Source organism: Tamandua tetradactyla, chromosome 7, assembly GCF_023851605.1.
Source record: "Tamandua tetradactyla isolate mTamTet1 chromosome 7, mTamTet1.pri, whole genome shotgun sequence".
Taxonomy (NCBI): domain Eukaryota; kingdom Metazoa; phylum Chordata; class Mammalia; order Pilosa; family Myrmecophagidae; genus Tamandua; species Tamandua tetradactyla.
In genome coordinates, this window is record NC_135333.1 from 123,011,357 (window position 1) to 123,037,825 (window position 26,469).

General features: G+C 44.8%; 1 protein-coding gene and 1 long non-coding RNA gene across 11 annotated transcripts in view; one reads left to right on the plus strand and one right to left on the minus strand.

Moving 5' to 3' along the window:
- The first annotated feature begins 57 nt into the window (after positions 1–57).
- IKZF4 (IKAROS family zinc finger 4) lies at positions 58–25,914 on the plus strand. Of its 10 annotated transcripts, XM_077111003.1 has the most exons (11): positions 3,398–4,562; positions 9,136–9,191; positions 10,094–10,179; positions 12,398–12,547; positions 14,326–14,419; positions 15,688–15,792; positions 16,783–17,043; positions 17,758–17,925; positions 21,277–21,426; positions 21,840–21,971; positions 22,614–25,914. In XM_077111003.1, the coding sequence occupies exons 4-11, from the start codon at positions 12,461–12,463 to the stop codon at positions 23,372–23,374; spliced, it is 1,758 nt and encodes a 585-aa protein (XP_076967118.1). In that variant the 5' UTR covers positions 3,398–4,562; positions 9,136–9,191; positions 10,094–10,179; positions 12,398–12,460; the 3' UTR covers positions 23,375–25,914. The 10 variants fall into 10 exon arrangements, with proteins under 10 accessions (XP_076967110.1, XP_076967111.1, XP_076967118.1 ...); XM_077111001.1 differs by lacking the exons at positions 12,398–12,547; positions 14,326–14,419 and adding an exon at positions 9,531–9,581 and having other exon boundaries at positions 3,401–4,562; positions 9,139–9,191; XM_077110995.1 differs by lacking the exons at positions 10,094–10,179; positions 12,398–12,547; positions 14,326–14,419 and adding an exon at positions 58–315 and having other exon boundaries at positions 4,384–4,562.
- The window catches only part of LOC143642519 (uncharacterized), a 38,902-nt gene continuing 30,785 nt past the window's right edge, over positions 18,353–26,469 (minus strand). The window contains exons 2-3 of the long non-coding RNA XR_013155702.1: positions 19,853–19,955; positions 18,353–19,102 (exon numbers count right to left, since the gene is read on the minus strand). This is a non-coding gene — a long non-coding RNA (uncharacterized LOC143642519). The remainder of the gene's footprint in view (positions 19,103–19,852; positions 19,956–26,469) is intronic.

The window sequence follows — 26,469 nt, forward strand, 5'->3', positions numbered from 1 at the left end:
TGTTCGGCCTTGCCGCCTGTCGCCTGGTAGTGGGACCGGAAGTTGTTCGGGGGAGGGGGGACGGCTCTGATGGGGGGGGCCTGTTGGGGGGGGCCGGTCCCTCCTCAGGTGAAGCCAGTGATGGAGATGGAGCCGCCGCCACTGAGTACCCGAGTCGCGGCTCCGGCCCAGTTGCCACCGCCTCAGTGACCTCACAACCCCCGCACTGGGCCGCTTGGGCCAGAGTGGGGGAACCCCGCCGCCCCGCCCCCCTCTTCCCCAACACTGTCCCTTCTTCCCCACCCCCCAGCCTGCGCGCGCGCGGAGCCGCCTCAGGTGAGTGAGGGGCGGGGCTTGGGCGAAGTGCGGGGGCGGGGCCTTGGCAGTCAGGGGCGGGGCCTGAGGGACAAGGGCTTGAAGCTAGGGGAGACTAAGGGGCCGGCGGGGAGAAGGCTGTGGGGTACGTTGGGGTCGGAGCGGGCGAAGCAATCCGAGGAGGGTTGACGCGAGGCCCCAAGATGAAAGGAAACTAGCCGGGACCTAGGGTAGGTCCAAAAAAGGCGGGAGACAGGTCAGGGCAGAGGAACAGGCAGGGACTGGCGTACTCGAGTCTCCTACATAGAGTACACCTGGAGGAGAACAGCGAGACAAAGCGAGAGTCCCTGGGCAAAAAGCGAGCGACAGTGACCCCGGGGGTTTAAGTCAAAAAGGTTGGAGAGAAAGACATGGGCCTAGGTAGGCAATCTGGGCGGGAATTAAAGTGGGAGAATCATGTGTTTTGGCAGAAATTTAGGATGGACTGACAAGTACTGTCTGGGTACTGTGTAGGGTGAGAAGTCTAGGGAACCTGGGGAGCAAGTGTGGGAAAGAAGAAATCCACTGCATATGAGCCCTAAGAAAGAAACAACAGAGGAAGAAGCCCTGGGGTGTGAAGTCCATTAAGGAGGGAGTGACTTGGGTAGCTGGCTGCCTGTTTCTTGAATACCAAAACAGCCCTTCATGTAGAGTCTCACATTTTAGATTGTTTTTTTTTTTTTTTTTTTGGTTTCTATGTTGTTTTTAAAAATCATTACTGGTCCTGTCTGGGGACAGCAGAACGTTTAGTGGAACATGAACATTTAAATAAGTTTAGGAAATAAGGTACCCCATTCCCTCCTCCAAGGTCAAGAATTTACTCTGTTTCCAGGAAGATCTGATGCATTATCAACCACTTTGTACTAGTGCTACATAGATCCTTTCACCTCAGTTGCTTCTCTCATAAGCAAAACTACATATCTGGTAGCTGCTGTCTCCCCAGCCTAAGCCTTAAAAGCATCCATGTTGGGCTTGGTATGTCTCTGACACCTCATAAGTTCTTCCAGCTCTAGGTTTTCCATCATATGGCCAAATAGATGACCACTAAGGCCTGGCTGTCTCCCCTTACTGTATTTGCGCACTTGGTGACAAGTTACATATTACGGCCTTAGCAAGCATGAAAAACATGTCTACCTAGAATATTTCCACTTAAGATAACTCAGCTTCTGAGCACAAGGCCAGATAAAACCCCAAATCAGACAATGCTTGAGAGTTTAGTGTCTTGTTTAATAGATTACCAATTGCTAATCCCTCACTTCCCATGGGCCAGCCAGTAGGTCACTGAATCTTGCTTTGTGATGTGTAGGGACGTTAGCCTTTCCCACTAAGAGCCAAAAACCTGTGAATCCAGACTGGTGCATAAGAAGATAAAGTGGCTCCTGAGATAAAAAGTCTTAAAAGAAGACAATAGCTTTACCAGTGGGAAATAGGAAAGGCCTCACTGGAGCTTCTAGGGTGGGCTTCAGGGTGGTGGGAGCTGCCCTTAATTTGGCAGTTTTAGAATTATATCTTATCCTAATCAATAGATGTCGATGTCTCTGTCACCCACTGAGTGCAGCTAGTTCAACTATAGCTTCCCTCTAGGGAATCCCCTTCTTAGTAAAATAAAGGGAAGGAATGTTTCAGAACTTAAGTCCTGATTTTTTTTTTCCCCAGTAAAAATGCCACTGAAAGTTTCTTACTTATTTTCCCATAGTTTGAAATCTGCAACTTGTACTTTCCAGCACAAGAGGAACATCACCCCACCTTTTACCCTACTCCCATCCCAAACATCCACAGAAGAATTGTTTTCTCCTAAATTGGCCATCTGTTTCCCCCAACACAGGCACATATAGCCAAGGAAAAAAGAAATCAGTTATTGTTGGAGGAGTATTTCTGGCCTCATTTCACTCTGTAGGAACAAATATGAGCATGGGACCCTATGGTTGTGGACAGTGCCAGAGGCAGAGGTGCTCCCTTTCTTTATTGCTGGAGAAAGCTCTGAACTCCAGATTATTTGATTTGCCTCCTCTTCTAAGAAGAGTTGTACACTCTGAATTGGAAACAGAGGGACAAGTTCAAGGTTAATCTGGCAAAAGAATCTAAGAAAGGTAGTACTGATATGAGTGGACTGGTCCCCTGGGTCTAGTGTTTACCTTGTGGACTCTGCTGGAATACATATGCTGGAATAGCCCTTGAGCCAAGAGGCCCTTGGTTGAAGGTTTCTACCTTAGAAAGACTTAAAGAGTGTCTAGAATGGCACTTCCCTCAGGCCCATAATCCCTGAAGAGTTATGAGAAGGAGAGGATTGTTTCTTCTTCATCCGTAAACCTTGTATTCTAGTTCAAGAATTTACGGCACCAAGCTGTAGACCCCATACTTGGTCATTTCACAACTCAAATAAGAAGGCAAGGAGGGTGGACCCAAACTTTCCAGTTGGAGCAAGGTTCAACTTTGTGCTTCAGTGAAAATAACCCAGACTGGTAACCTGGGTTCTATCTGTCCTACTTCTGTCTCTAATCAATGGGTGCCTCTGGGCTTAGTTTCTTTTTCTGTTAAGGACCAATAGATTGGAGATCATCTGTCAACTCCAATCCAGCTCCAAGATCCCTCAGGTGCTAGAGCACCCCTGCTCCAGGCCCTCCACAAGAGAGAAGCTTTTCAAATTTGATTGTCAGAGCAAGATTTCTTTTAGCAGAAGAGCCTGAAAACATCTTTCTGGCCCAAACGATATTGATCAGCATTCATTAAAGACTTCTGACTAGGAGTGCCACAGAAGGCAACTGTTTCTGTCCACCTATTGCCTCCTACCCCAATCAGAATAGTTCACTGAAACTTCCATGTAATGTAATTTCAAACTTCCTTGAGAGAGCTAACCTAGTTTGGGGCCTCTTTCACGTCAAAACTGTTTTTTATAAAGCTTAAATTGAGTTCCCCTGCTCTATTTTATTACCCCTGCCCAAACATATAACTGAACATCAATGTCTTTATGGGGCCTTTTTTTTCCTTTTTTTTTTTTTATTAATTAAAAAAAAATTAACAAAACATTTAGAAATCATTCCATTCTACATGTACAATCAGTAATTCTTGATATCATCACATAGTTGCATATTCATCATTTCTTAGTACATTTGCATCGATTTAGAAAAAGAAATAAAAAGACAACAGAATAAGAATTAAAACGTTAATAGAGAGAAAAAAAAACCTATACCTCACATGCAGCTTCATTCAATGTTTTAACATAATTGCATTACAATTAGGTAGTATTGTGCTGTCCATTTCTGAGTTTTTATATCCAGTCCTGTTGTACAGTCTGTATCCCTTCAGCTCCAATTACCCCTTCTCTTTTTTTTTTTTTTTAATTAACGGAAAAAAAGAAATTAACCCAACATTTAGAAATCATACCATTCTACATATGCAATCAGTAATTCTTAACATCATCACATAGATGCATGATCATCGTTTCTTAGTACATTTGCATCAGTTTAGAAGAACTAGCAACACAACCGAAAAAGATATAGAATGTTAATATAGAGAAAAAATAAAAGTAATAATAGTAAAAACAAAACAAAACAAAACAAGAACCTATAGCTCAGATGCAGCTTCATTCAGTGTTTTAACATGATTACTTTACAATTAGGTATTATTGTGCTGTCCATTTTTGAGTTTTTGTATCTAGTCCTGTTGCACAGTCTGTATCCCTTCAGCTCCAATTGTTTATGGGGCCTTTTTATAAACAAAGGGCTTATATACCCAGAGGTATACCCAAAAAAACCCATTAAGTATCTCATGTGCACCACACTTTGTGATTTAAAGTGTTTAATTTGCCAATTTCCTCAGTTCCATAATTCAGTCCTGAAATGAAAGACGGAAGGGAAAGGATTATTTCTCCTTCCATCCATAAACCTTAGCCTTTTCTTTCTTCTGCAGTCTGCATGGGGAGGACAGGGAAATGCAAACAACAAGAGAAAAGTTGCATCCATCTGAGATCTAAAAGGAGACAATGAGGTGCTTATTTTCCCACTGCTCAGTTGTTGCAGTCTTTCTAGTTCTTACCCCTTCTTATTTTAGAGACTGGCCATTCCTAGGATGACCTGGGAATTCCTCCCCTCTGCACTGCTCCCCAAGTACTTGGATAATGAAGCTGAGCTGTTTCGTCTGTGTTGCATGTAGACAGAAGGTCACCATCTACAGCCTGGTGAAAAAATGAGTCAGACCTTTCCGCTGTAAAGACAGACACATAAGAAAAGGTTGGTCGGTTTCCTTTAGAGGGCATTAGGTTGATCCTAAAGATCACTTCAGAGAGGCAAATTGCCATTTCATGGAAAGTGATGTGCCACCAGGTTGCATACTGCCAAATTCCACCTCTTTTCCCAGCCCTTTACCCTTTCTCCCTCTCCATTCTGTAAAGCCCTGATGGCCAGCAGAGCCAGTTTAGTGATTCCAACATGGTTTTGCTCAGATTTCATTCTGTTCTAGAAGGCAGAAACAGGAGAGGGATGATGCCCTGGGCATGTTCTACTTGTAATACCTGAACTACTCAAATGCAACAAGGGAGAAAGTTCTGTCTTGCTAATGATCGCTGGGCCCCACCCTTGGAACCCAGGTTCCAAAGGAGATCAGCATAAAATTTCCCATCTCTCCCTGTTGCAATTTGGGAATAATGATCCAAAGGTCAGCATGGATCCTTCCACTCTCTCTTCCTCCTCTCCCTTTCCCCTATAGCATTCTCCTCACCACTCTTCTACCCACTAGGCCACATTGAGTGTGACTTAAATTCCAAATTTATATTGTCCCTGGTTTACATGAGATTCTTTGGAGGATCTGAAGAGTTTTAATTATTTGTCATGTCCATCTTATTCAGGCTTTCAGAGCCACTCTGTAGAGAAAACTTGATTTTCTGTCATTTTTGTCACCAGTAGTTAGAGCTGTGGGAATTCTTTTGTGGAGATGGGGAGGATGGTAGTTGATGCCTGACCTACCCTTGGCCTTGGAAATAAGGCCCTGTGTTGGTCCTTACCCACTTCCTGTCAGGGAGTTTGGTGGGAAATCTTCCATCTAGAATGGATGGTTATTCCTGACCATTCCTGTTCAGATATGATGTTGTGTTGGTGGGAGAAAGCCAGGGGCCTGGAGAACTCTTATTATTTTGCCAAGTAGATTCAAAAGAACAAGGGAGAATATCTTTTTTTCAAAGGTTACAATGACTAACCTTTCCTCACTCCTCACAGAGATACTTCTTTTTGAATGAGGAGACTATTTCTGATTGCTTTGTTTTCAGCTCATTGAGCAGAATTTACAGTACATATGTGCCTGCTTCATCATTGAATGATGTTTATGCTGCTATAAAGCCAGTTTCCTTCCAAGATCTTGGAGCCAAACCTGTCTTGTGTAACTAATTTCTCACTCCTTATACCTCCCTCACCCCTGGTGTTTGTCTCTCCAATTAGCACTGCCTAATTTGACCCACTTCTAAGGAGACACTAAGATCTGCCTGCCTGGCCATAGGGGGAGGATGTACTTTGTGGTGAGGCGGGGTGGGGAGGGAGTGGAAAGGTTGGGAGGGACCGGCTGCCTGGAGACTTGAGCAAAGAGTGGAGTACATCTATGGATTTGCTCCTGGCATTCAGGATGCCAGCACTGGAAATATCAGAGTCTCAATCACCTGTCACTTCCAAGGTCACCAACTTGGCACTTAGGCCAGGTGGAGGCAGCTAAAGACTGATTGTGCCCAAGATGTGTCACAGAGCACCTGTTAAAAGCAATTAAGAAACAGCGAGCTCAGTTTACTGCTCAGAACAAAGTCCAGCTCAGAAAACAACTCCTTCAAATCCTTCTGGAAATCGTTTTGGGGCCATCTGGGCAAGAGCCAAGAATGAGATGCACTTCCTGAGGCTGTGCTAGCTGAACATTATACTTCAACTGCTCTGTCACCTAGTGCTTGTCTAGTTCCTGGCTCACACTCATACACTCACATGCACACACAGAGACACATGCAACTACATTAGCACATTTCTCCCCATAAAGCCAGTTCAACTGTTCTTCCTTTTTAAGTAACAACCCCCACTGTCACAGGGATCACACTAAAGGAAAATATGCCTTAAGTGATGTTAGAACCAGGGAAAAGCCAGATCCATGAAGGCCTTGAGTAGCCTGCCTTTTGAAAGGAAACAGTATGGTTTATAGAAAGAGCACACCTCAGAGAGGCAGAAAATTTGTGCTCTTTTTCTTGTTCCAGTCATACCATGAGCCTTAGGACAAGTCACTTAACTGCCCTGAGCCTCAGTTTCTCCAAGCAAAAATGGGGGAAATCCTACTCAACCTTGTCTCTCCTGTGTGTGTATATAAAAGGAAGTTATGTTTGTGGCACTTAGAGCTTCCAAGTACTTTTGAAAAATCCCAAAGGGCAGTTGCAGGGCTAATGATTTGGAAGTGAAAGGGGCCCCTTGAGTATGAGAATGCCCTTCCTCATCTTTGGATATCTGACCACTTCAAGTTTTGTGGCTAGTTCCAGAGGGCATGAGTTCTCTAACCACAGCTCTGTGGACTTGTGCACTTCTAATCATTGTCCCTAAGGGAACTTTTAAGGAACTACTTATTATTGTGGCTTGGTCTAACAGTCTGGTCCCAAAGCTCAGTCCATTACAGGGAGGATGTTAAGAAAAGAGGAGTTGAAAATAAACTTAGGGAATTTTTCCCGCATATCTAGGCTTTCTAGAGATATAAGGTGGAGACCTTATCTCTCCATACCAAATAAGAAAAACAGGGAAATGGATACTATTCTCAGTGTACCTTGCCCCAGCCCTCTCATTAGCTCTCTCTCTCTCCATATAGTATTGCAACCAAACCAAATTTTCATCCATCTGTGTCATTAAGATCCTTCAGAGATCAAGAATTTCAGTGACAGCCCAAGCTGTTCCCTTGTCCCACCCTTGCTTCCTACAATCTGCATCTGGGGTATTTATTTGTCATTAGATGAGTGGTGAAAGCAATTTTGGATGTATATTAATTTCCACCAAATAAATGTTTTTCCTCCTCCTACAGGCTCTTAAGGAGATAATTCATTGCAACAAATTATCAGTTTTAATTGTTCTCAGTTCTTGATTGTTTATACTCTACTGCCAATTACTGTTTGCCTTTCCTCAAATTAACCTATGTTTTAAATTCAGACTCACCCCCACCCTTCTTAAAAAATAAATACAGCAAAGTTATTGATAAGGGGGCAGCTGCTTAAAGGTTTGATTTGTTTATCACATCTTCAGTGGAAGACCCGTCACTGAATCCTGAGGTAGGCTTGCTTTCTTCCATCTTCTATTTTCCTGTCACCCTTCCTCCCCCAACACACACCCCCAAAAAAGAATTTCTTGAATGAATATATCTGATTTCTTCCTCTTATCACTACCCCCTACTCTCTCTTTTTTTTTTTTGCATGGGCAGGCACCGAGAATTGAACCCAGGTCTCTGGCATGGCAGGAGAGAACTCTGTTACTGTGCCACCATGGCCCACCCACTACCCCCTACTCTTTTTTTAATTAAAAAAATTTTTTTTTATTAATTAAAAAATATATATAACAACAAACAAAAACATTCTTAACATATGATCATTCCGTTCTACATATGTAATCAGTAATTCACAATATCACATAGTTGCATATCATTATCATTTTTTAGAATATTTGCATCAATTCAGAAAAAGAAATAAAGACAACAGAAAAAAATTCATATATAACATACCGCTTACTCCTCCCTTTCACTGATCACTAGCATTTCAATCTACTAAATTTATTTTAACATTTGTTCCCCCATTATTTATTGTTATTCCGTATGTTTTACTCGTCTGTTGATAAGATAGATAAAAGGAGCATCAGACACAACGTTTTCACAATCACACAGTCACACTGTGAAAGTTATATCAATATACAATCATCTTCAAGAAACATGGGTACTGGAACACAGCTTTACATTTTCAGGCAGTTCCCTCCAGCTTCTCCATTACATCTGGACTAACAAGGTGATATCTATTTAATGCGTAAGAATAACCTCCAGGATAACCTCTCTGTTTGGAATCTCTTAGCCATTGACACTTTATTTTGTCTCATTTCACTCTTTCCCCTATTGGACAAGAAGGTCTTCTCAATCCCTTGATGCTGAGTCCCAGCTTTTCTAGGATTTCTGTCCCACATTGCCAGTAAGGTCCTCACCCCTGGGAGTCATGTCCCACATAGACGGGGGAGGGTGGTGAGCTTGCTTGCTGTGTTGGCTGGAGAGAGAGGCCACATCTGAGCAACAAAAGAGGTTCCCTTGGACTCTTAAGCCTAATTTTAAGTAGGCTTAGCCTATCCTTTGTGGGGTTAAATTTCATATGAACAAACCCCAAGATTGGACTACTCTCTACTCTTAACTGAGGCATAGAGATCCTCATTGAGGGCTGTTTCTTTGCCCTATGAGGACTGAAGTGTAACATGTAGCAATAACTCCACCTTCAAGAAGAGAATTTACTCTTAAGAGAATGCAAAACACACACACACACACACACAACACAAACAGGACCTCTCTGGAAAAAGATAGCGTTTCTACCCCAAAAGCTGGAGAAGCCTGCAGAAGTTGTGGGTTAGAGGAAAACTTGGCGTTGTAAATCAAGGTCTTTCTCATCAGGTTTGACAGACTTTAGGACAGACTCAGATTAAGCTTACATGATCCTCTAGGTTTCTTACTAACTCAAAAGTATCAGAAAGAACACCCCCCACTTTCACATATTACATACACACACACTCACCTGCCTTCCCACATGTAGCTTCTAATACCAGCTGTTTTTTCTTTCAGCAGAGTCTCTTTTAAGATGGACATGGAAGACTGCAATGGCCGCTCCTATATGTCTGGTATGCCCTCTCATGTTCTGTTTTGTAAGGGGCTGGAAGCAGATACTCTTATGTGGAATAGGGCAGGGAGCCTTCAGCCTAGACATAAGACCTCTAAATGCCCTTGTCACAGAACTCATACTCATGCTTGGTAGTGCACATTTATTTTTGTGACTTTACATTACCTAAATAGTGATTCTCTTCACCAGACTTCATATGGGATAGGGTAGAGAGAAGGGAATAGGAGGGAAGTATGAGTGGAGACCATTAGCAAGAGGAAGGATATGAAGCAAATAGAAGGAAGAAGTTGTTTCTTTTCCTGGCTCTGAGGCTTCCAGCCAAAAATAAAATTCTCTCCAGGTAGAGAGCAGAGGAGGGTTTCAGACCTCAACGGCCAGCAGGAGGCATGTGGTATGTAAATGAATGAAGTGGGTTGGGGTCATAAGCAGAAGAGATCATTGAACTTGACAGCACATGCCCCACCTGAAGGATCAGGAGCTGTTTGGCTTCCACTAACCTTGCCGTGCATTAATGTGCAGACAGTGCAGCCCAAACTTCCTATTTTTCAAGAGAAGTCAGAAACCTAGATTTTTATATGAAATTTCCCTATTTTAGAATAATGACCCAATATGTTTTAAAGTATACCATTTTATCTATGAGCTGAATTTAGTCAGTGGGCCACCAAGTTTAAAGCCTTTGAAGTAGGGATATAAAGCCCAATTCTCATTCCTCCCAATCCTTTTCCACAGTATTAATATGTTAAAGCTTTTCACACCTGCCAGGTACTCTTACTAAGGCAGAATAGATCTTTACTTATAGTATGAATGACTTTTAGAGAAGTGAAAGTATTCAGTAGCCTTTCAAAGTTTAACAAAGTGAAAATAAATTAAGAAATTCATTTTGCTCCCTCTCTGAGAATGTAGGAAAGAGCTGCAGTCAGAGTTTGTCTATGGATTGGAAGGAATCATTTTTGGACTATTAGAATGTCAGGACAGTGAGTGATTAAGAGGTAAGGGGGAAAAAAAGAGGTAAGAGAAGACAGTATTGGGTTTTGGGTTTTGATATGATGAGTCTCCCCATTAGAAATTTTTAAGCAACATTGTGGAAATTATGTATGCTTCATTTTTTACTTTAATGTGGGACCAATGGAGGAATTTTTAGCATGAGCTAAAGAAGATAGCAAAATGGATCGGACACACGAGGGTCCTTGGCAATACTGAGGTAATATAAGATGCGATATTGAATCTGATTCCTTTCTCATTTAAGAAGGGAAGGGCTTGGAATGGGTAAAGTCATCTGATAGCTGGCATGTGTTGGACAGAATAAGAATCAGGTTGACTGATTTAATTGAAAGAGATTTTATCAAAACTAAACTCATGGCCAAATCTCCTACCTCCTCCTTGGTTAAGCTTGGAGTTTCTGGTCCTTCAGGAAACCGCTATTGAACAATGGCTGCACTCAGGACCCTACTTTAGTTTTGGGAACACTCAAATGGATAAGTAGACTAGGAAGGTAGCTGGGAAGTATATCCCATGGACCTTTTTTCAGCTGTATTTCTGGAGAATGTTGGATACATTCTCCAATGTCAGATACATTTCCTCCAATGAGGAAAGCTTTCAAGGGTGTTTGCTTCACTGTGCTATGAAACCAAGCTTTCCCTGCTTTGTAGCAGGTTGGCATGTGTCTTTTAGATAAGAACAGACCTCTGATCAGGACAGATTTTGAATGAAAGGAAAGGCCAGAAACCACCTCATCTGTACTTTGAGAATTCTAGGTATCAGCAGCTCTCTTGAGAAGGAAAAGGGGAAATCAAGGGAGGGCTGACATTAGCTCTGAAAAGTATCCCCTGCAGCACTGGGGATAGCTAAAACAATACACTTGAGGGATATCTAAGAGCCCATCACTGACCTATTTCTTCTGGGTTAATATGGAAGCAGGGGCAAAGGCTGCAGTTCACAACCTTCCTAAAGGACCCTTCAGAGGCATTCACAGCTCTTCTGCCTCCAAGCCAGGTTAACCTTCCTGGCAACTTAATGAAGAGGGTATCTCTCCCATTCTTCAAAGAGACTTTATCACCTTACCAAACCTGATTCAAAAAGTCCAAGCTTTCGCCCCCTATTTCTTTCTAAAGGGACAGATCATTCCTGGGAGAGAGGTGGGCATTAATTTACCACATAGATTCTCTCCCCACCCTGATTCCCTGTCTTTTAATAGAAACTGAGTTGTTCAAACCCAGCTTACGCAATTAATTGAGTAGTCCTTCCCCTTTTTGTGGGACTGTGAAATGTTTAAGGGAACCTAGTAAAAAGGGATCCAGGAGTACACAGCCCAAAGTTGCATGGCCCCTCCCACCCCTTAATTCTTAGAATTAGAAAATCTAGTCTTCCAAAGTAGGTCACACGTCAATGAGCAGCTCTTCTGGAAGAGAAGGGAGCAGAGGCCTTGTCCTGATAGAAGGCAGATTCATCCAGGGCTGCTGGCTGCTAGGGCCCCAGGGACACCGGAGGGAAGGGGAGATGGGGAGGCTGTTTTTGCCTGAGATGTGAAAGGCTTAGGGCCATAGAGCACACTAGCCTGAGACCAGACTATGTTGGGAAGGAGGGGGTGCTCAGTCCCCAGGTCTAGAGAGCAACCTCCCTCCTGGAGGAGGAGGGAAGGAGGGAATAAGAGTGCCTGAGTTTTGGTGGGGGTGGGGCTTTCTTCCGATCTGGGAGCCTTGAAGCTTCTTGTGTCCTAGGTCCCATGACCTCTGGGGCCTTGGCTTCCCCAGCTGGCAGAGGATTGGGCCTTCCCTGGGGGCTCCCGCCCTTTCTTCCTCCCACCCCGCAGGCCTATCCATCTCTCTCTCTCTCTCTCTTCTGCACACACTCTTGCCTCTCTCAAGCATTTGTTGTGCTGTTCCTCTTTGTCTGCTGGGCACGAGGGCAATGGCATCCGCCTCCCCCTCCCAGTGCACATTCCCCACCCCCACCCTTCTCTGGCTTGGGAAAGGGATGCTGTAGCCTAGCATCTAGCCCCCCTCCCCATACACACATATACAGTCTCTCCAGCCCCCTCCTCAAGCACATCCAAGCGCCGCGCGCGCTCTCTCTCTTAAACACACTCACACACACACTCACTCACATATACCCTGGGCTGAGCTCTCCTTGCTGGCTGCAGCCGTGGGCCCCTGCTCACCGTGCCGCTGCTGCTGCCTGCGAAATGACGGCGGTTCCCCTCACTTCCAGGAATCTACGCTTCCTGGAAGGTGAGTGGCTGGGCTCACCCCTGCCTGCCACCGAGACGCAGACATGCACACACCACCCGCACTCCCTCGCCGTTTCCAAGGCGGCGGCCGCGCTCGCACCCCAGGGTCTCACCGGCAAGGGAAGGATAATGTAAGTTCAGGCAGGAGGCGGCTAGTGGAGGGGGGTTGGGGGTGCTGGGGCTAGGGAGCCAATTCAGTAACAACTCCCAAGCCTGAGGAGAGGGAGAGGATGGGGGCTGTGTGTATGTATATGTGTATGTGTGTGTAGCGGGGGAGGGGGCGTTCCTCCTTACACTTGTGGAGGATGGGAAAGGTGTTTAGCGTTGCTAAGCAAAGACGGTGACTTGGGCAGTGGGAGCTGGTGGTGACATCTTGATTAGGCCTTGGGGACAGATGCAGAGCTGCCTGGGGTAAAATGTGGAGACAGGCCTGGGTGGGCATGGGGAGTAGAGAGAATCAAGGTAGGGAAGAAGAGCCTTGGCAAGAGATGCCTCAGCCTGGAACAGAAATCTGATGGGCCACAGCTTCCTCCCTACAATAGAGCTGGAGATGGGTGTCTTTCTTTGCTCCTGAAACCACTGTTCCCAGCCAGCAGGCTAGCATCCTGCCACTCTAGAACCCATGGTCCAGTAAGGGAAAGCAGTTAGGGTGTTGGAATGTGGAGGTATAGGGCTTTCTCCAACCTTATGGCTATTCCCTACAGGTAGCCACTCTTTGAAAGGATTGAGGGGATCAAGGAAGGACCACTAGACCAGAGGTCTAGTCTCCTTCAATATGTGAAACACATTTAGCCTATGGAATGTTTCCCTAGTTCTTTCTCCCCACTCCTGCCTTTCTGCCCTTTACCTACCTCCCAGTGTCCCTGATGTGAACCTCATGATTTGGCTTTGCTCTCTGGCGGGGCTTGGCCAATCTATGATGACTTTGATAAAAAAAATTCCTCTGACTGAGCACAACCTTAATTCTTGGATTTGATAGTCTGGGATTTCTTGGAAGAACCAAACATTTGAAATTCCCTCACTGCGGTTTCTGGGGCTGTGAGAAGGACTGCTGAACTTCCTAAATCTGCCTCTAGTTCCCTTTATCCTCTGGCTATGACTCAAAATCCCTGGAGCCCCAGAAAGATTTTCTGATCCCTGAAACTGATTAGTTTTTTTATTTATTAGTCCCATAAAAGTACACTTGAGCCTGTTTTTCCTTTTACCTTTATCCTAGAGAGGGCAACAACATCAAAGAGTCCCTTGAACTACTCGTGTAATTCTGGAGGCACACACCTGCTCTTCCTCCTATTTCCGGGCCTTAATAGGGAGAGCCACGAAGGATATTTTCCCCTTTATGTCCTGAAATATCCCTTTAAAGATATTATCCTCATATTGCAAGCCCATGCCCCAAGAGGCAACATCAGCCTACTAGGCTAGGACCAGCAGTGGATTTCCAGCAAGCTCACTAATCCTTTTAGGGTCAAGGACTCAGCTCCAGGGCCCAGAACACTGTTCTTCCCACATTACTAACCTCAAGTGATTTAGGGCAAGTCAGCACTAATGTTTGAAAAGGAATGAGAAGAAACTCTTTTCAGCCCTTCTAATCTTGTAAGCTCTACACTCAATTGAAAGGACATATTTTTAAACTGGGTCTGAATGTATAGATCTCAGCCCACAAGTAAGGTGCTCGCTTCATGATGCATGTGTGGTTCTGATTTCAGGCAACTTTTTTAGACATCATGGCTCATCTAAAGAGCCCCAGTTGGGGAAACTGACTTTCAAACCATATGGTTTTATCTATGGATAATGAACAAATTTCCTCAGGCTTTGATGAGATAGAATGGGGGAAATGGGACTTCTAGGAGAGGATATGAATGGGAAATGGTCCCAAAGACCTGAGTGGTTGTTTTCTTCCCACTGACCAAAGCTGGAGAGGTATCCCTCAGGAGGGTGTGTTCCGGATTTCTTGCCTCAGGCCCAAGACTCCAACCATTTTATAATGGAATCTTTATTTTGTGAAAGTAAGTATGTGCATAGTTGGGCAAATTGGGTAAAGTACTAATAGGTGGATGTTAGGATGAATTTTAGGATTTGTCTCTCTCTCTCTTACTCTATTCCATATTTAGGCCTGTGTGTACACATCCATGCATGTTCATATTAGGACATGATGCATAAAGCTCTTGGTATGTTTATATCAGTAGATATTCTTTTTATGTTTATTTACATATGTGATATATTTTTTTTATATGTGTGTGTTTACATGTATTTTTATTTCACCTATATTTATGCAGAAGATTTGGGAGGAGGGATTTTTTTTAAAAGACATGATTCATATCTTCAGGTATGTTATCTGATTTTTAAAAACATACATGAAACTCTAAAAAAGCATTTTAAAAAAGCAATTTGTCAAAAAATCAAAATGAATATATTGAGAATAAACTGATTATATAACTGTCAAGGGAACTTCAAGTAGTAAATGTGTGACCAGAATCAGGTCACATAGGAGATTTTCTGGAGTAGTCACCTTTTTACTGAATTTATTAAGTCTTATTGGGCCTATCTTTTTCCTTCCAAGATAGAGACTCCCAACTGATTGTGTACATAGTGGTTAAAAACATGGTTACTTATGTCTGCAATCAGGTACTAGTTCCACCACTCCCACTTACATGATCTTAGGCAAGGAACATAACCTCTTTTGTGCCAGAGTTTCCTATCTGTAAAATTAAGATAATTTTAGCACCTACTTCATAGGGTTGTTGTGAAGATTAAAGGCAATACTTCATTTAAAAGTGCATAAAACAATGCCTGGCACATAGTAAGCATTCAACTAATGTTAGCTGCTATCGTTATTATTACTATTATGATTAGCTTCAGGGACAATTCCAGCTGCCCTTTCTGCAGATCCTGAACCTGGTATTGGGGGCTCTGGAGAGGAACAGTAGGGAAGAACGTCTGTCCTGAACTGCATCCCTCCTGAGGCCCCTATTTTCCTCGCCGCCCTGCCTGCCCAGCCCCAGTCCTGCTTCCTGTGGACATCAGGCAGTGATGCTGTTCCCCTCAGGCCTAGATAAAAGGTAGGGTGGGCAAGGCCCAGACACTGAGCTCACGGATCTCAGCACCAGTCACCCAGGCTGGCAGGGGCATAAGGTATGGTGCCCTGTATAACAACATTGACTTGAACATCGCTATAAAATAAATGTGGAATTGAAATGAATTTTTAAAACCTGAGGCAGTAGACAGTAGATGGTTCCAGCTCAGCTTCACCTGCCTTCTTGTTCTTTCCTCCAAGGTAGCGGGGACTCATCTCTGGAGAAGGAGTTCCTTGGGGCCCCAGTGGGGCCCTCAGTGAGCACCCCCAACAGCCAGCACTCTTCTCCCAGCCGCTCACTTAGTGGTAAGTCCAATCTCCTATCTGCTTCTGGTACTAGCAACCCCCATTTGCTTTTGGCCCTCGATTCACCTTCCATTGGCAATCATTTTCCCATTATTGCCTCACTCTGGTTTCCCACTCAAAGTCTCTAAAAGCACTGAGGAGGTCAGGGTCTGGCTTCTGAAAGGAATCTGGATGGTCATTGCCAGATTAAGATGGAATTAAAAGAGGTCTAGGTGGAATTAAGGTAGAAGCTTCAAAGAGAAAGTGTGGACTTGGAGAAACAGGTAGATAGACATGGTCATTAGCTGAAGCTATACAGGAAATAGAGATTAGAAAGACATCCCCCCCACACCCCAATGGCGACCACCATTCTTCTTCCCAAACAGGGTCCCCGTGACTGCCCCTCCCCAGCTGGCCCTAGATCTGTGACATTCTCTAAATGATTGAAATAGCCAGGAATGTAGGTCAGAGCTAGAGCCAAAGCCTTCTCTTCAATGACTCCTCTCTCCTTTACCACCCCCTGGAATTTCATGGAAGGGGATAGAGGGGTTCAGTCTTCTGGGGGTGGAGGATAATGTGAACCAAATCTGTCTCTCAGGTTTGCTCTCTATAGCTTGTCCTTTCAGTCTTCCTAGGACTGTTTTCCCACCACTGTTACTTGCTGGCTTCCTGCCCAGGGCCAAGCCAGACTTCTTTCTCAATGACAGTCAAGTGAGGAGAAAGTTCCTCTTAGCCTCCACCTCTTTCCAGTTACAGAAGATATCCTCTGTACTCCAACTTTTTTTCTCCTGAAGTCTGTTTGTCTAGCAGGTGGGAGAGAAGGACAACGTTGTTTCAGGTCCTAGCAGGACCATAATATCCCCACCTGGGATACTAGGGTGTTGGCCCTTTTAAGGCCCAGATGTCTAAGGTCCTGAAGATAGGGTCTTGGACTTCAGGAGTGTTGTTCTTTCCTGGAGACAAGTTCCTCTCTTTGTCTGTCTCTCTCCTAAACTCCATTCTGCTCTCTAGCCAACTCCATCAAGGTGGAGATGTACAGCGATGAGGAGTCGAGCAGACTGCTGGGGCCAGATGAGCGGCTCCTGGATAAGGATGACAGTGTGATTGTAGAAGACTCATTGTCCGAGCCCCTGGGCTACTGTGATGGGAGTGGCCCAGAGCCTCACTCCCCTGGTGGCATCCGGTTGCCCAATGGCAAGCTCAAGTGTGATGTCTGTGGCATGGTCTGTATTGGGCCCAACGTGCTCATGGTGCACAAGCGCAGCCACACTGGTGAGTAAGCCAAAAGGGTTCAGGGAGGAGCTCCTGGGGTGTGGTTTCAGAGGCTGTGCTGGGGCAATTTGTAAGCTAGTAAAAGGGCTAGAGGAGGCTATGCTGGGAGTGTGGTAGCCTTCAAAAGGGAAGAGTCTCTCCCAGCACATTTTCCAGCTGATAAAAAATGGGGGTGGGATGGTAGAACTTGGATTCTCCTTGATACCTGTACTTCCCTGACACTTTCTTCAGGTTTTATGAAGAAATGCTGTTAACTTTTTTCCTTAGGACACAGGGGAGGGGAAAGTGTTGTGGCCTCAAGAAGGATACCTTAGTCCACAGGAATAGGGCTCCTAGGTTTTGTTTGGACCATCCCATCTTATATAAAAAAAAAGAAATGGAAAATAGAAGCCTCTTCCTAGCTTCCCCAGGCTTTGGGCTTCTGGGGCAGAGTGGACTCTGTAGGGCTCAGTTTTTGGTAACAGTCTTTTGGCCTAGTGTTTCAGGCCTGGTGCCCCTCTCCCTACCACTCACTTCTATAATCCATGCCTTCCAAGGGTAAGACTGTCTCCAGGGATCTTTATAAAGCAGGATTTGTGTATGTGATACAGCCATGCCCCTCAGAAATGTGTTCTGAGCATCTACCCTTGAGCGGGGTGGGATAGAGGGTGGGGACTAGATTCAACCTCAAAGTTTCTCATGCCCAGTTTCTCAGGTCCAGTCTTTCACTTGCAGGCGAAAGGCCCTTCCACTGCAACCAGTGTGGTGCCTCTTTTACTCAGAAGGGGAACCTGCTGCGTCATATCAAGCTGCACTCTGGGGAGAAGCCCTTCAAATGCCCTTTTTGCAACTATGCCTGCCGCCGGCGTGATGCACTCACTGGTCATCTCCGCACACACTCAGGTCAGTGACCTGCCAGAGGGAGAGGTGGGAGGGAAGAGGTGAGGCCCCAGTATACCTAGTAAATTGAGCTCAGCAGCTTCTCTTATATTTGGAGAGTTACAGTGTCTGTCATTGAGGAGGGGAGAGCACTTATAGAGCAGTAAGGCCCTGCCTCTTTAATCCCACCCCTGGGCAACAGGGCCCATTGGGGAGTTTGGGGGACTCTTTGATAGGGATTTTATACTGCCACAATCTGTGACATGGAGCAAAAAACCATGGGCAATGGTCTTGCCTCTTAACAGTCACCCTCCCTTAATTTTTGTTTTTTAAAGTTCACACTGATGTCACAAAAAAATAAAGTTCACGCTGATGCCAGAGCCATCTGTGCTCCATTACCATCCACTTGTAAGAGCCAGGGGAAACCCCTCCTCCCACTCCCATCTGTTCCAGGACCCACACCTGCCACTATCTTTATCCTATCCCTGCCCCCAACATCAGAAGTCTCAAGTAACCAGTCTGTTTTCTTCTTTACTTCCCACTGGTTCCCTATAAATATCCATGGTCCTCCCAAGCTGTGGAAGAAAGGGAGTCTGGGACCTCAGAATAACAAAAGAGTATCCCCATTTCTGTTCCCTATAGCAAGAGGTTGTCACTTTCCCAGAGGCAAAAGCAAATCAAGAAGTTGCCTGGAGGTCAGTGGTTGGAACAGTGTCAGAGAGCTGGATTAACAAGGTTTTTCAGCCCAGCCAAGACCGTTGATCAATATGTGTCTGAATAAGTGGACATATAGCACTTTTCAGTCATTTTACTGAGTTTTAAACTTTTGGCTTGGACTTGGGAAGAGGCCAGAAGCTAAGTTGGCAGGAAGGAGGAAGACCAATATTGGGAAAAGGCAGGAATAAGGGAGAGAGTCTGTCCTTGGAAATTTTCCTTGCTATGTTTCTCTTTTCTTAAACTCTCCTGGGCCTGCATTTAAAGGGAAAGAGCAATCACCTCACCACCCTCTACTTTCTCCAGCTACCTACCTTCTTCCAGGTTCTCTCACCTAGAAGCTGGGATCTCTTGATATGTATGTGAAGAACCAGGGAGAGACCATCATTGAGCCATGCTTTATAATCTACAAAGCATTTCAAATACTTGTGTCTCTTCATGTGAGCCTCATAACAACTCCAAGGTAGATGTTGTTATCTCCATTTTACTGACAAGGAAACAAGACAAAAAGGAAAGAAAGAAAGTTTGCTGGTCACATAGCTATCTTGTGGTGATGCTGGAACCCAGTCCAGGTCCAGTGCCAAAGATAGATGTTCTTTCTCCTCAGAAGAGGGGCGGCTCCCCCTGCTGTTTTGGGACATGGATGGTTTGGCCCCTAGAATTCTTATCAATAGCAAGGTGAGGCGGTAGATATTGGATGTTGTTCTCTAGACTATTAGGGACAGAAGCAGACACAGATATACTGTTGGGTTCCATCTCTGTGAAATTCTATTACAATCACACTATAAAAAAAGGGGTTGGAGAATCATTCCTCTAACAGATGTTAAGCCATTTCCCCAGGGAATTAGGTAAATTCCCCAAGGGTCTTTGGCCGAGGAGACCATGGCATTCATCTCATTCCCAAAATACTAGGGTTTACAGAGCAAGAGCAAAATGGCAATAGATTGATTCAGTCAAGATTCAGTTTAGGCATATGGTGCGGGTGGGTAGTAATTACCAGTCTCCTGGAGATATCGTTTCCTGTCTCCCTCTCAGTAGTAGCAAGACACATAAAATATACAATACCTTGTTTCTCTTCACTTTTATATCTCTTCTTGCAAATATAATCTCTTAAGAGTTGTCTTTAAAGGAAATGTCAGTCTCAGTTTTCCCTTTTTTTTTCTTTAATAGAAATGAAATCTTCATTTAAAAAAAATTTTTTTTAAACATAACAACATACAAACATGAATATTCTTACCACGTGATCATTCCATTCTTGGAATATAATCAGTAACTCACAATATCATCACATAGTTGTATATTCATCACCATGATCATTTCTTAGAACATTTGCATCAATTCTGAAAAAGAAATAAAAAGAAAAAAGAAAAAAACTCATACATACCATACCCCTTACCCCTCCCTCTCACTGACTGCTAGTATTTCCATCAACCCTATTTTTTTCCCTATTTTTTTTTCTATACCCCTTACCACTCCCTTTCATTGATCACTAGCATTTCAAGCTACTAAATTTATTTTAAAAATTGTTCCCCCTATTTATTTATTTTTAATCCATATGCTTTACTTATCTGCCCATACCATAGATAAAAGGAGCATCAGACACAAGGTTTTCACAATCACACAGTCACATTGTGAAAGCTATATCATTATACAATCATCTTCTAGAAACATGGCTACTGGAACACAGCTCTATATTTTCAGACATTTTGCTCCGGCCTCTCCAATATACCTTAACTAAAAAGGTGATATCTATATAATGCGTAAGAATAACCTCCAGGATAACCTCTCGACTCTGAAATCTCTCAGCCATTGTCACTTTATTTTGTCTCATTTCTCTCTTCCCCCTTTTGGTCGAGAAGTTTTCCTCAATCCCTTGATGCTGAGTTCCAGCTCATTCTAGGATTTCCATCCCATGATGCCAGGAAGGTTTACACCCCTGGGAGTTACGTCACACGTTTTTATTAAAAAAAGAAAAAAAAAAGTTGACATTCTCTTCCTTTGACTCTTCCTTTATTTTCCTCTCTGTTCTTTTATACCTTTCTCATAATTTCTCTATCAGTGAAGGTTTCTCTGGGGATCTCTTAGTATCTCAGTGTAGAGAGAGAGAAAATAAGTAGTAAGACCCAGGTTAGGGATGGAGATCTGCCCCTCCCCAAGTTGGTAGATCTGAGGGTTCTTATTTCTGTCACCTCAGCTCACCAATTTCCCCTAAACCAAAGCAAATAGTTCATGAGCAAAGCATCCCCTTGTCTGATAAACAGCACTTAAACCCTTCTGCCCCCTGGAAAGGTTAAACCACAGCCTGGGCCCCAGACTCTGTTATCCTGGGGTAGGGCCAGCCTACTTGCCAGGGATGATCATCCTATAAAGTCCCTGAGTCCTCCCTTCTTTTGAGCAGTAGCTTGGACATCTTGAGGCCCACCAGTCCAAAGCTATATGTCCTGGGATCCCCTCTCTCTTCCCATAGATGCACATTGTCCCTATTCTCCAAATCTGGATCATCTGTCCATGGTTGCAGCTAAAGTTGGGGAATGGAAGGCAAGAAGAATTCAATTTAGCAACATCCCCTTCTCCGCATGCCATTTGTTTCCAGATGATTTGGGTGACCCAGGGCACAGGAGAAGTAACTCTGAAGTCATTTCTCTCCTCTCTCCACCGTAGTCTCCTCCCCCACAGTGGGCAAGCCCTACAAGTGTAACTACTGTGGCCGGAGCTACAAACAACAGAGTACCCTGGAGGAGCACAAGGAACGATGCCACAACTACCTACAGAGTCTCAGCACTGAAGCCCAAGCTCTGGCTGGCCAACCAGGTGGGGCTGTAGGCAGGAATGTAGGGGAGTTGACAAGGGTAATTCTAGCACCTCCCTCACAAAGGGATGAGGTCTGTGGAATAGGGGAAATTTACACCAGTAAATCTGTCAAGCACCCCAGTTAGTGCAGAACCCTGTGGTAGTATTGCTGGAGATCCATAGGTATGGTCTATGCTCTCAGTCTAATGGGAGAGAGTGAACACAAGGGAATATAAAATTAAGGGTCAGATGTAATTGTCCTCAAATTATCTGAAATGCTGCTGCAATGAGCTCTAGGTAGGGTCAAGTAAGCAATGCTCAGTTTCCCAGGTATAGGATATGACCTTCCTTGGCTACTGACCTGCTGGTTTTCTCCAGGCAAAGGTTGCTGGATCAATGCTACCCCTACTCTGTCCCCACCTTCCTCCCACTAGGTGACGAAATACGTGACCTGGAGATGGTGCCAGATTCCATGCTGCATTCCTCTTCCGAGCGGCCAACTTTCATTGATCGTCTGGCCAACAGCCTCACCAAACGCAAGCGTTCTACCCCTCAAAAATTTGTAGGTAAGAGTCCAGTTGGAGAGGAGACATCAGCGTAAGCCACAGCTCATCTATACTTGAGCTTTGGTAGTCATTAGACCAACTGGGTCTGAAAATTTGGTTGAGGAAAAGAAAAAGAAGTCTGGTGGCCTCTGGTGCTCAGAGTCTAACCCAGCACAGGAGGGGAGTGAGAAGGAGGGTGTATATTGAGCAGGTGGAGAGGGATTAGTGTTGAGAACTCTTCTGGTAGTTGTAAAGGGAGGGAGCCAGGGGGCTTCAGGCTCTCCCAGTTTTTGAGAATAGCAAGGCCTTCAGTCTGTGTGGGCCAAGGCTGTGTGAGCCAAGAGAGAAGAGCCATTAGAGTCAGAGAAAGGAAAGGAATACATGGTTCTTCCACTTGGCCCTGGTTATTAGCTAAGGATCCAGAGCTTTGCAGAGAGTAATAGAGGAAATAGTAAAGATCAGTGAGCTGGGACTGAGTTCTCCTTTAAGATTACAGCCTAGATTTTGGAAGCAGCCCCATAAAGGACCTGACCTCAGAGGGAAGTAAATGAGCAGTGGTTAATAATGTTACATCTTGCCCCATGGGCAAGAAACAAAGAAGTAATCTTGGGGGAGCTTAGGAATTCTCTAGACCCAGCTCTGCTGAGAGCCACTTCTCCACAGGCGAAAAGCAGATGCGCTTCAGCCTCTCAGACCTCCCCTATGATGTGAACTCGGGTGGCTATGAAAAGGACGTGGAGTTGGTGACACACCATGGCCTGGAACCTGGCTTTGGAGGTTCACTGGCCTTTGTGGGGGCAGAGCATCTGCGTCCCCTCCGCCTCCCACCTACCAATTGCATCTCGGAACTTACTCCCGTCATCAGCTCTGTCTACACTCAGATGCAGCCCCTCCCCAGTCGACTGGAGCTTCCAGGGTCTCGAGAAGCAGGTGAGGGACCCGAGGACCTGGCTGATGGAGGTCCCCTCCTCTACCGGGCCCGAGGACCCCTGACTGACCCTGGGGCATCCCCCAGCAATGGCTGCCAGGACTCCACAGATACAGAGAGCAACCATGAAGATCGGGTTGGGGGGGTGGTATCCCTTCCTCAGGGTCCCCCACCCCAGCCACCTCCCACCATTGTGGTGGGCCGGCCCAGTCCTGCCTACGCCAAAGAGGACCCCAAGCCACAAGAGGGCTTAACACGGGGCACCCCAGGTCCCTCCAAGGAAGTGCTTCGGGTGGTGGGTGAGAGTGGTGAGCCCGTGAAGGCCTTTAAGTGTGAGCATTGCCGCATCCTCTTCCTGGATCATGTCATGTTCACTATCCACATGGGCTGCCATGGCTTCAGAGACCCTTTCGAGTGCAACATCTGTGGTTACCACAGCCAGGACCGGTACGAGTTCTCTTCCCACATTGTCCGGGGAGAGCATAAGGTGGGCTAGTGACCTTCACTCCTCTCCTCAGTCCACCACTCCACTGTCTTATATACAGGTGTCTAGCCCTGTCCCTACTACATCCCAAGGAGTTTTGCTTTGTGGTCCTCACCACTAGCTACCTGATATCACACCTGGCCCTGACCCCTCCCCATTTATTCTCCTCATCTACCCTGACTTATTTAAACATTGTGATGAAATAGGTCATTTGCTTAGGTTTCCCTTTTTTCTCTTCTCTCATCCCAGAATACGCACTAAGTTATTTAAGATAATTAGTTGCTTTAATTTTTTTATTTTTATTTTTTACTTTACTTGTACAAGTCACTTGCCAACACCCACCCCCCATCATGGCCCCTTCTACTTTAGGCCTACTTTTTCTTTCTTTGATCCAGTTCCCTCCAACAGCACCAGGAATAGGAAGCTCTTCTTAGTATAAAGAGACCTTGAGCTTCTTCTTGCTTTAAGTCCTCACTCATTACATTATCTAAGTCTTCAGTTTGATGCTGATACCTCCTTCTGGCCCTACCTTAGCTCTGTGGCATTATATCTCCTCTCTGGGACCCTTCAATCTGGTACTCCATACCTCTTGTGCCCTCTCACTTTAGGCAGCTTGCACTATTCTTGAATGAATGAAGAATTTTCTCATTTTAAGTAGGAGGGGATGAAGAAATTCTCCCTGGAACTGTGAGATTGAGGGTCTTCTTGATGTTCCCCAAATAATATGAATTCCCCAAAGCCCACATTTGGAATTTCCCTCTAAGATGTGATAGATCTCTTCTCTCTCCTCAAACAACTCTAGTCTGCTCAACCTTCCAATTTACTCAGTGGTCGTTTTTCTCCCCGTGGAGTGCCCCAATTTTATATTCTCAGGGGCCAAGGCTAGGTCTGCAATCCTGTCTCTGAAACGTTGGGAGCCACAGGTGCCTATTTGGGAGCCAGGGCATGGGAAGGGGGTGGGTCAAGATTCTTTTCTTTCTCCTCTACCACTCAAACCTCTTCACTCCAGTGACCTTTCTAGTCTCCCAGAGACTCTGTCAGTCCTTATCCTGTAAGAAATTAGTGGGTTGCTGCCTGATGACATGGGGATGTTCTCAACCCTAAGTCATGCTGCCTTCTTCTCTTTCACCCCAGCAGGATTCACCCTCTCAATCCTGGCTCCTAGGCCCAGTTTTAAGGTCAGAGCTGGGAGAAAATGGGTGTTTCTCTTTTCTCTTCTAATTTTCAGTATAACCAAAAATTATCCCAGGACAAGCAAGGGCACATGCCCCCTCACCCCATTCCACCCTTGTCCCAGCAAGAATGGGATGGGCACAACTGGACTGGGGATATCCCTTATTGCCCCCTTCTCTACTCAGCTCCCAGACATAGGGTAGAAAGGTGCACTTTTCTCCTGGCTACTGCAGAGACCCCTAGCTATTTGGGTAACCTAGGATTAGTGAGTGGGGGCAGGAGGAGATACAACTTCACTGGAAGTTTTCTCTTTCTACAAGAGTTCCCTGCCCAAGGCCAAAGCCATCCCACTCTCTGCTTCTTTGATATTCAAACCAAAGGCTGTTTTTCTACGTTTAAAGAATAAAAAGAAATTAAAAACCAAACACAACACCTCACAAGTTGTAACACTTGGTCCTCCTTTTCTCTTCATTTCCTTTTACTTCCATCTTTCTTTCTACATGTCCTTTCCATATTGGCTCTTTTGCCTCCTACTTTTCTCACTCCCTATCAGGGATACTTTGGGGGGATGGTAAAGGGTTGGCTAAGGAACAGACCCTGGCATTGGGGCTCTTAAGGGCTCTAGGAGCCTCATCCTCTTATAGGAAAAGAGACCCTAAAAATTTTTCTCCTCTTCTCCCTCTTCTTCCCCAGTATGTGGTCTCCCCAAGGAGAACCCAGGTGGCAGGCAAGGGCATTGTGGGGTGAGTGTTCCTCCTTGACAATGTAGCAATAAATAGATGCTGCCAAGGACAGAGGATAGGGGAATTAGCTTGGAGAAGAGTGGTCTCTTGAAGAGGGAGGGGTCTTCTCAATAGTACCCCAGGTACTGGCTCATTGTTTCAGGATGGCAGCAGAGCTGAAGTAAATATCTGCAGTTCCCCAGAACTGCTCTGGTTATTGCACTCCTCCCTGCTAGACCTACTCCATACCACCTCTTTTGTGTCTACTATGTATTTGGTGACAACTTTTAAGGACTAGTCCCTTCTGGGGTATCAGAGCCTTAGGGTACCCCATCCCACCCCCCACCCCCAAGTCAGCTTTGGCACCTGTAACCTCCTGGAACATGAAGGACTATGCTCTGAGGCTGTATCTGTGCCCATGAGAGCAAAGACTGGAAGGACAAGACCAGGTGCTAAGGAGGGGAGAGAGGGCGCTCTGTCTCTCTCCAGACCATCACTGCACTTTAACCAGGGTCTTAGGTACAAAATCCTACTTTCCAGAGCCTTCTAGCTCTGGAACCTCAAACATCCTCAAGCTCTCTCTTAGCTCCTTTTGCATTTAAAAAAAAAAAAAAAAAAAAAAAACCAGAAAGGAAAGGAAAAAAAGACACAGTGAAACCTAAACGGAGAAAAGAGGTGTTTTCCTTTTATATTGATATTCAAAATCAATACCACAAAAAAATTTCTAAACAGACATTTTTCCAAACCTTTGTTTTTTCATGTCAGTGTCTCAGCTGCAGATGAGATTTTGTAACACTTCTGGCAGCTTCTTTCCTTATGTACATAATATATATATATCTATCTATATATATATATACATATATTTTTAATCAGAAGTTATGAAGAACAAAAAGAAAAAAATAATAAAGAAAACACAGAAGCAAGTGCAATACCACCTCTCTTCCTCTCTCCCAGGGTTTCATTTGTAGCCTATCTTGGTGTCTCCTTTGATCCTTATCTCTTCACTTCCTCCTATCTTCCTCTGGTCTCTATCCCCCCCATCTTTTTTTTTTTTTTTTTTAAGAGTTTTTCTCCTTTCTCAAGGGGGGTTAAACTAACTTTTGAGACTTACTGCAAAGCATTTTGTATATGTAATATATTGTAAGTAACTATTTGTGTAACGGAGATATACTACTGTAAGTTTTGTACTGTACTGGCTGAAGGTCTGTTATA

Bases quoted from the DNA above. Each gene is read 5' to 3' on its own strand.
- IKZF4 (XM_077111003.1), top strand. From the start codon at position 12,461: ATGCACACACCACCCGCACTCCCTCGCCGTTTCCAAGGCGGCGGCCGC. The intron at 12,548-14,325 runs GTAAGTTCAGGC...CACTGACCAAAG, and splicing joins ACCGGCAAGGGAAGGATAAT to CTGGAGAGGTATCCCTCAGG. The intron at 17,926-21,276 runs GTCAGTGACCTG...TCTCCACCGTAG, and splicing joins TCATCTCCGCACACACTCAG to TCTCCTCCCCCACAGTGGGC.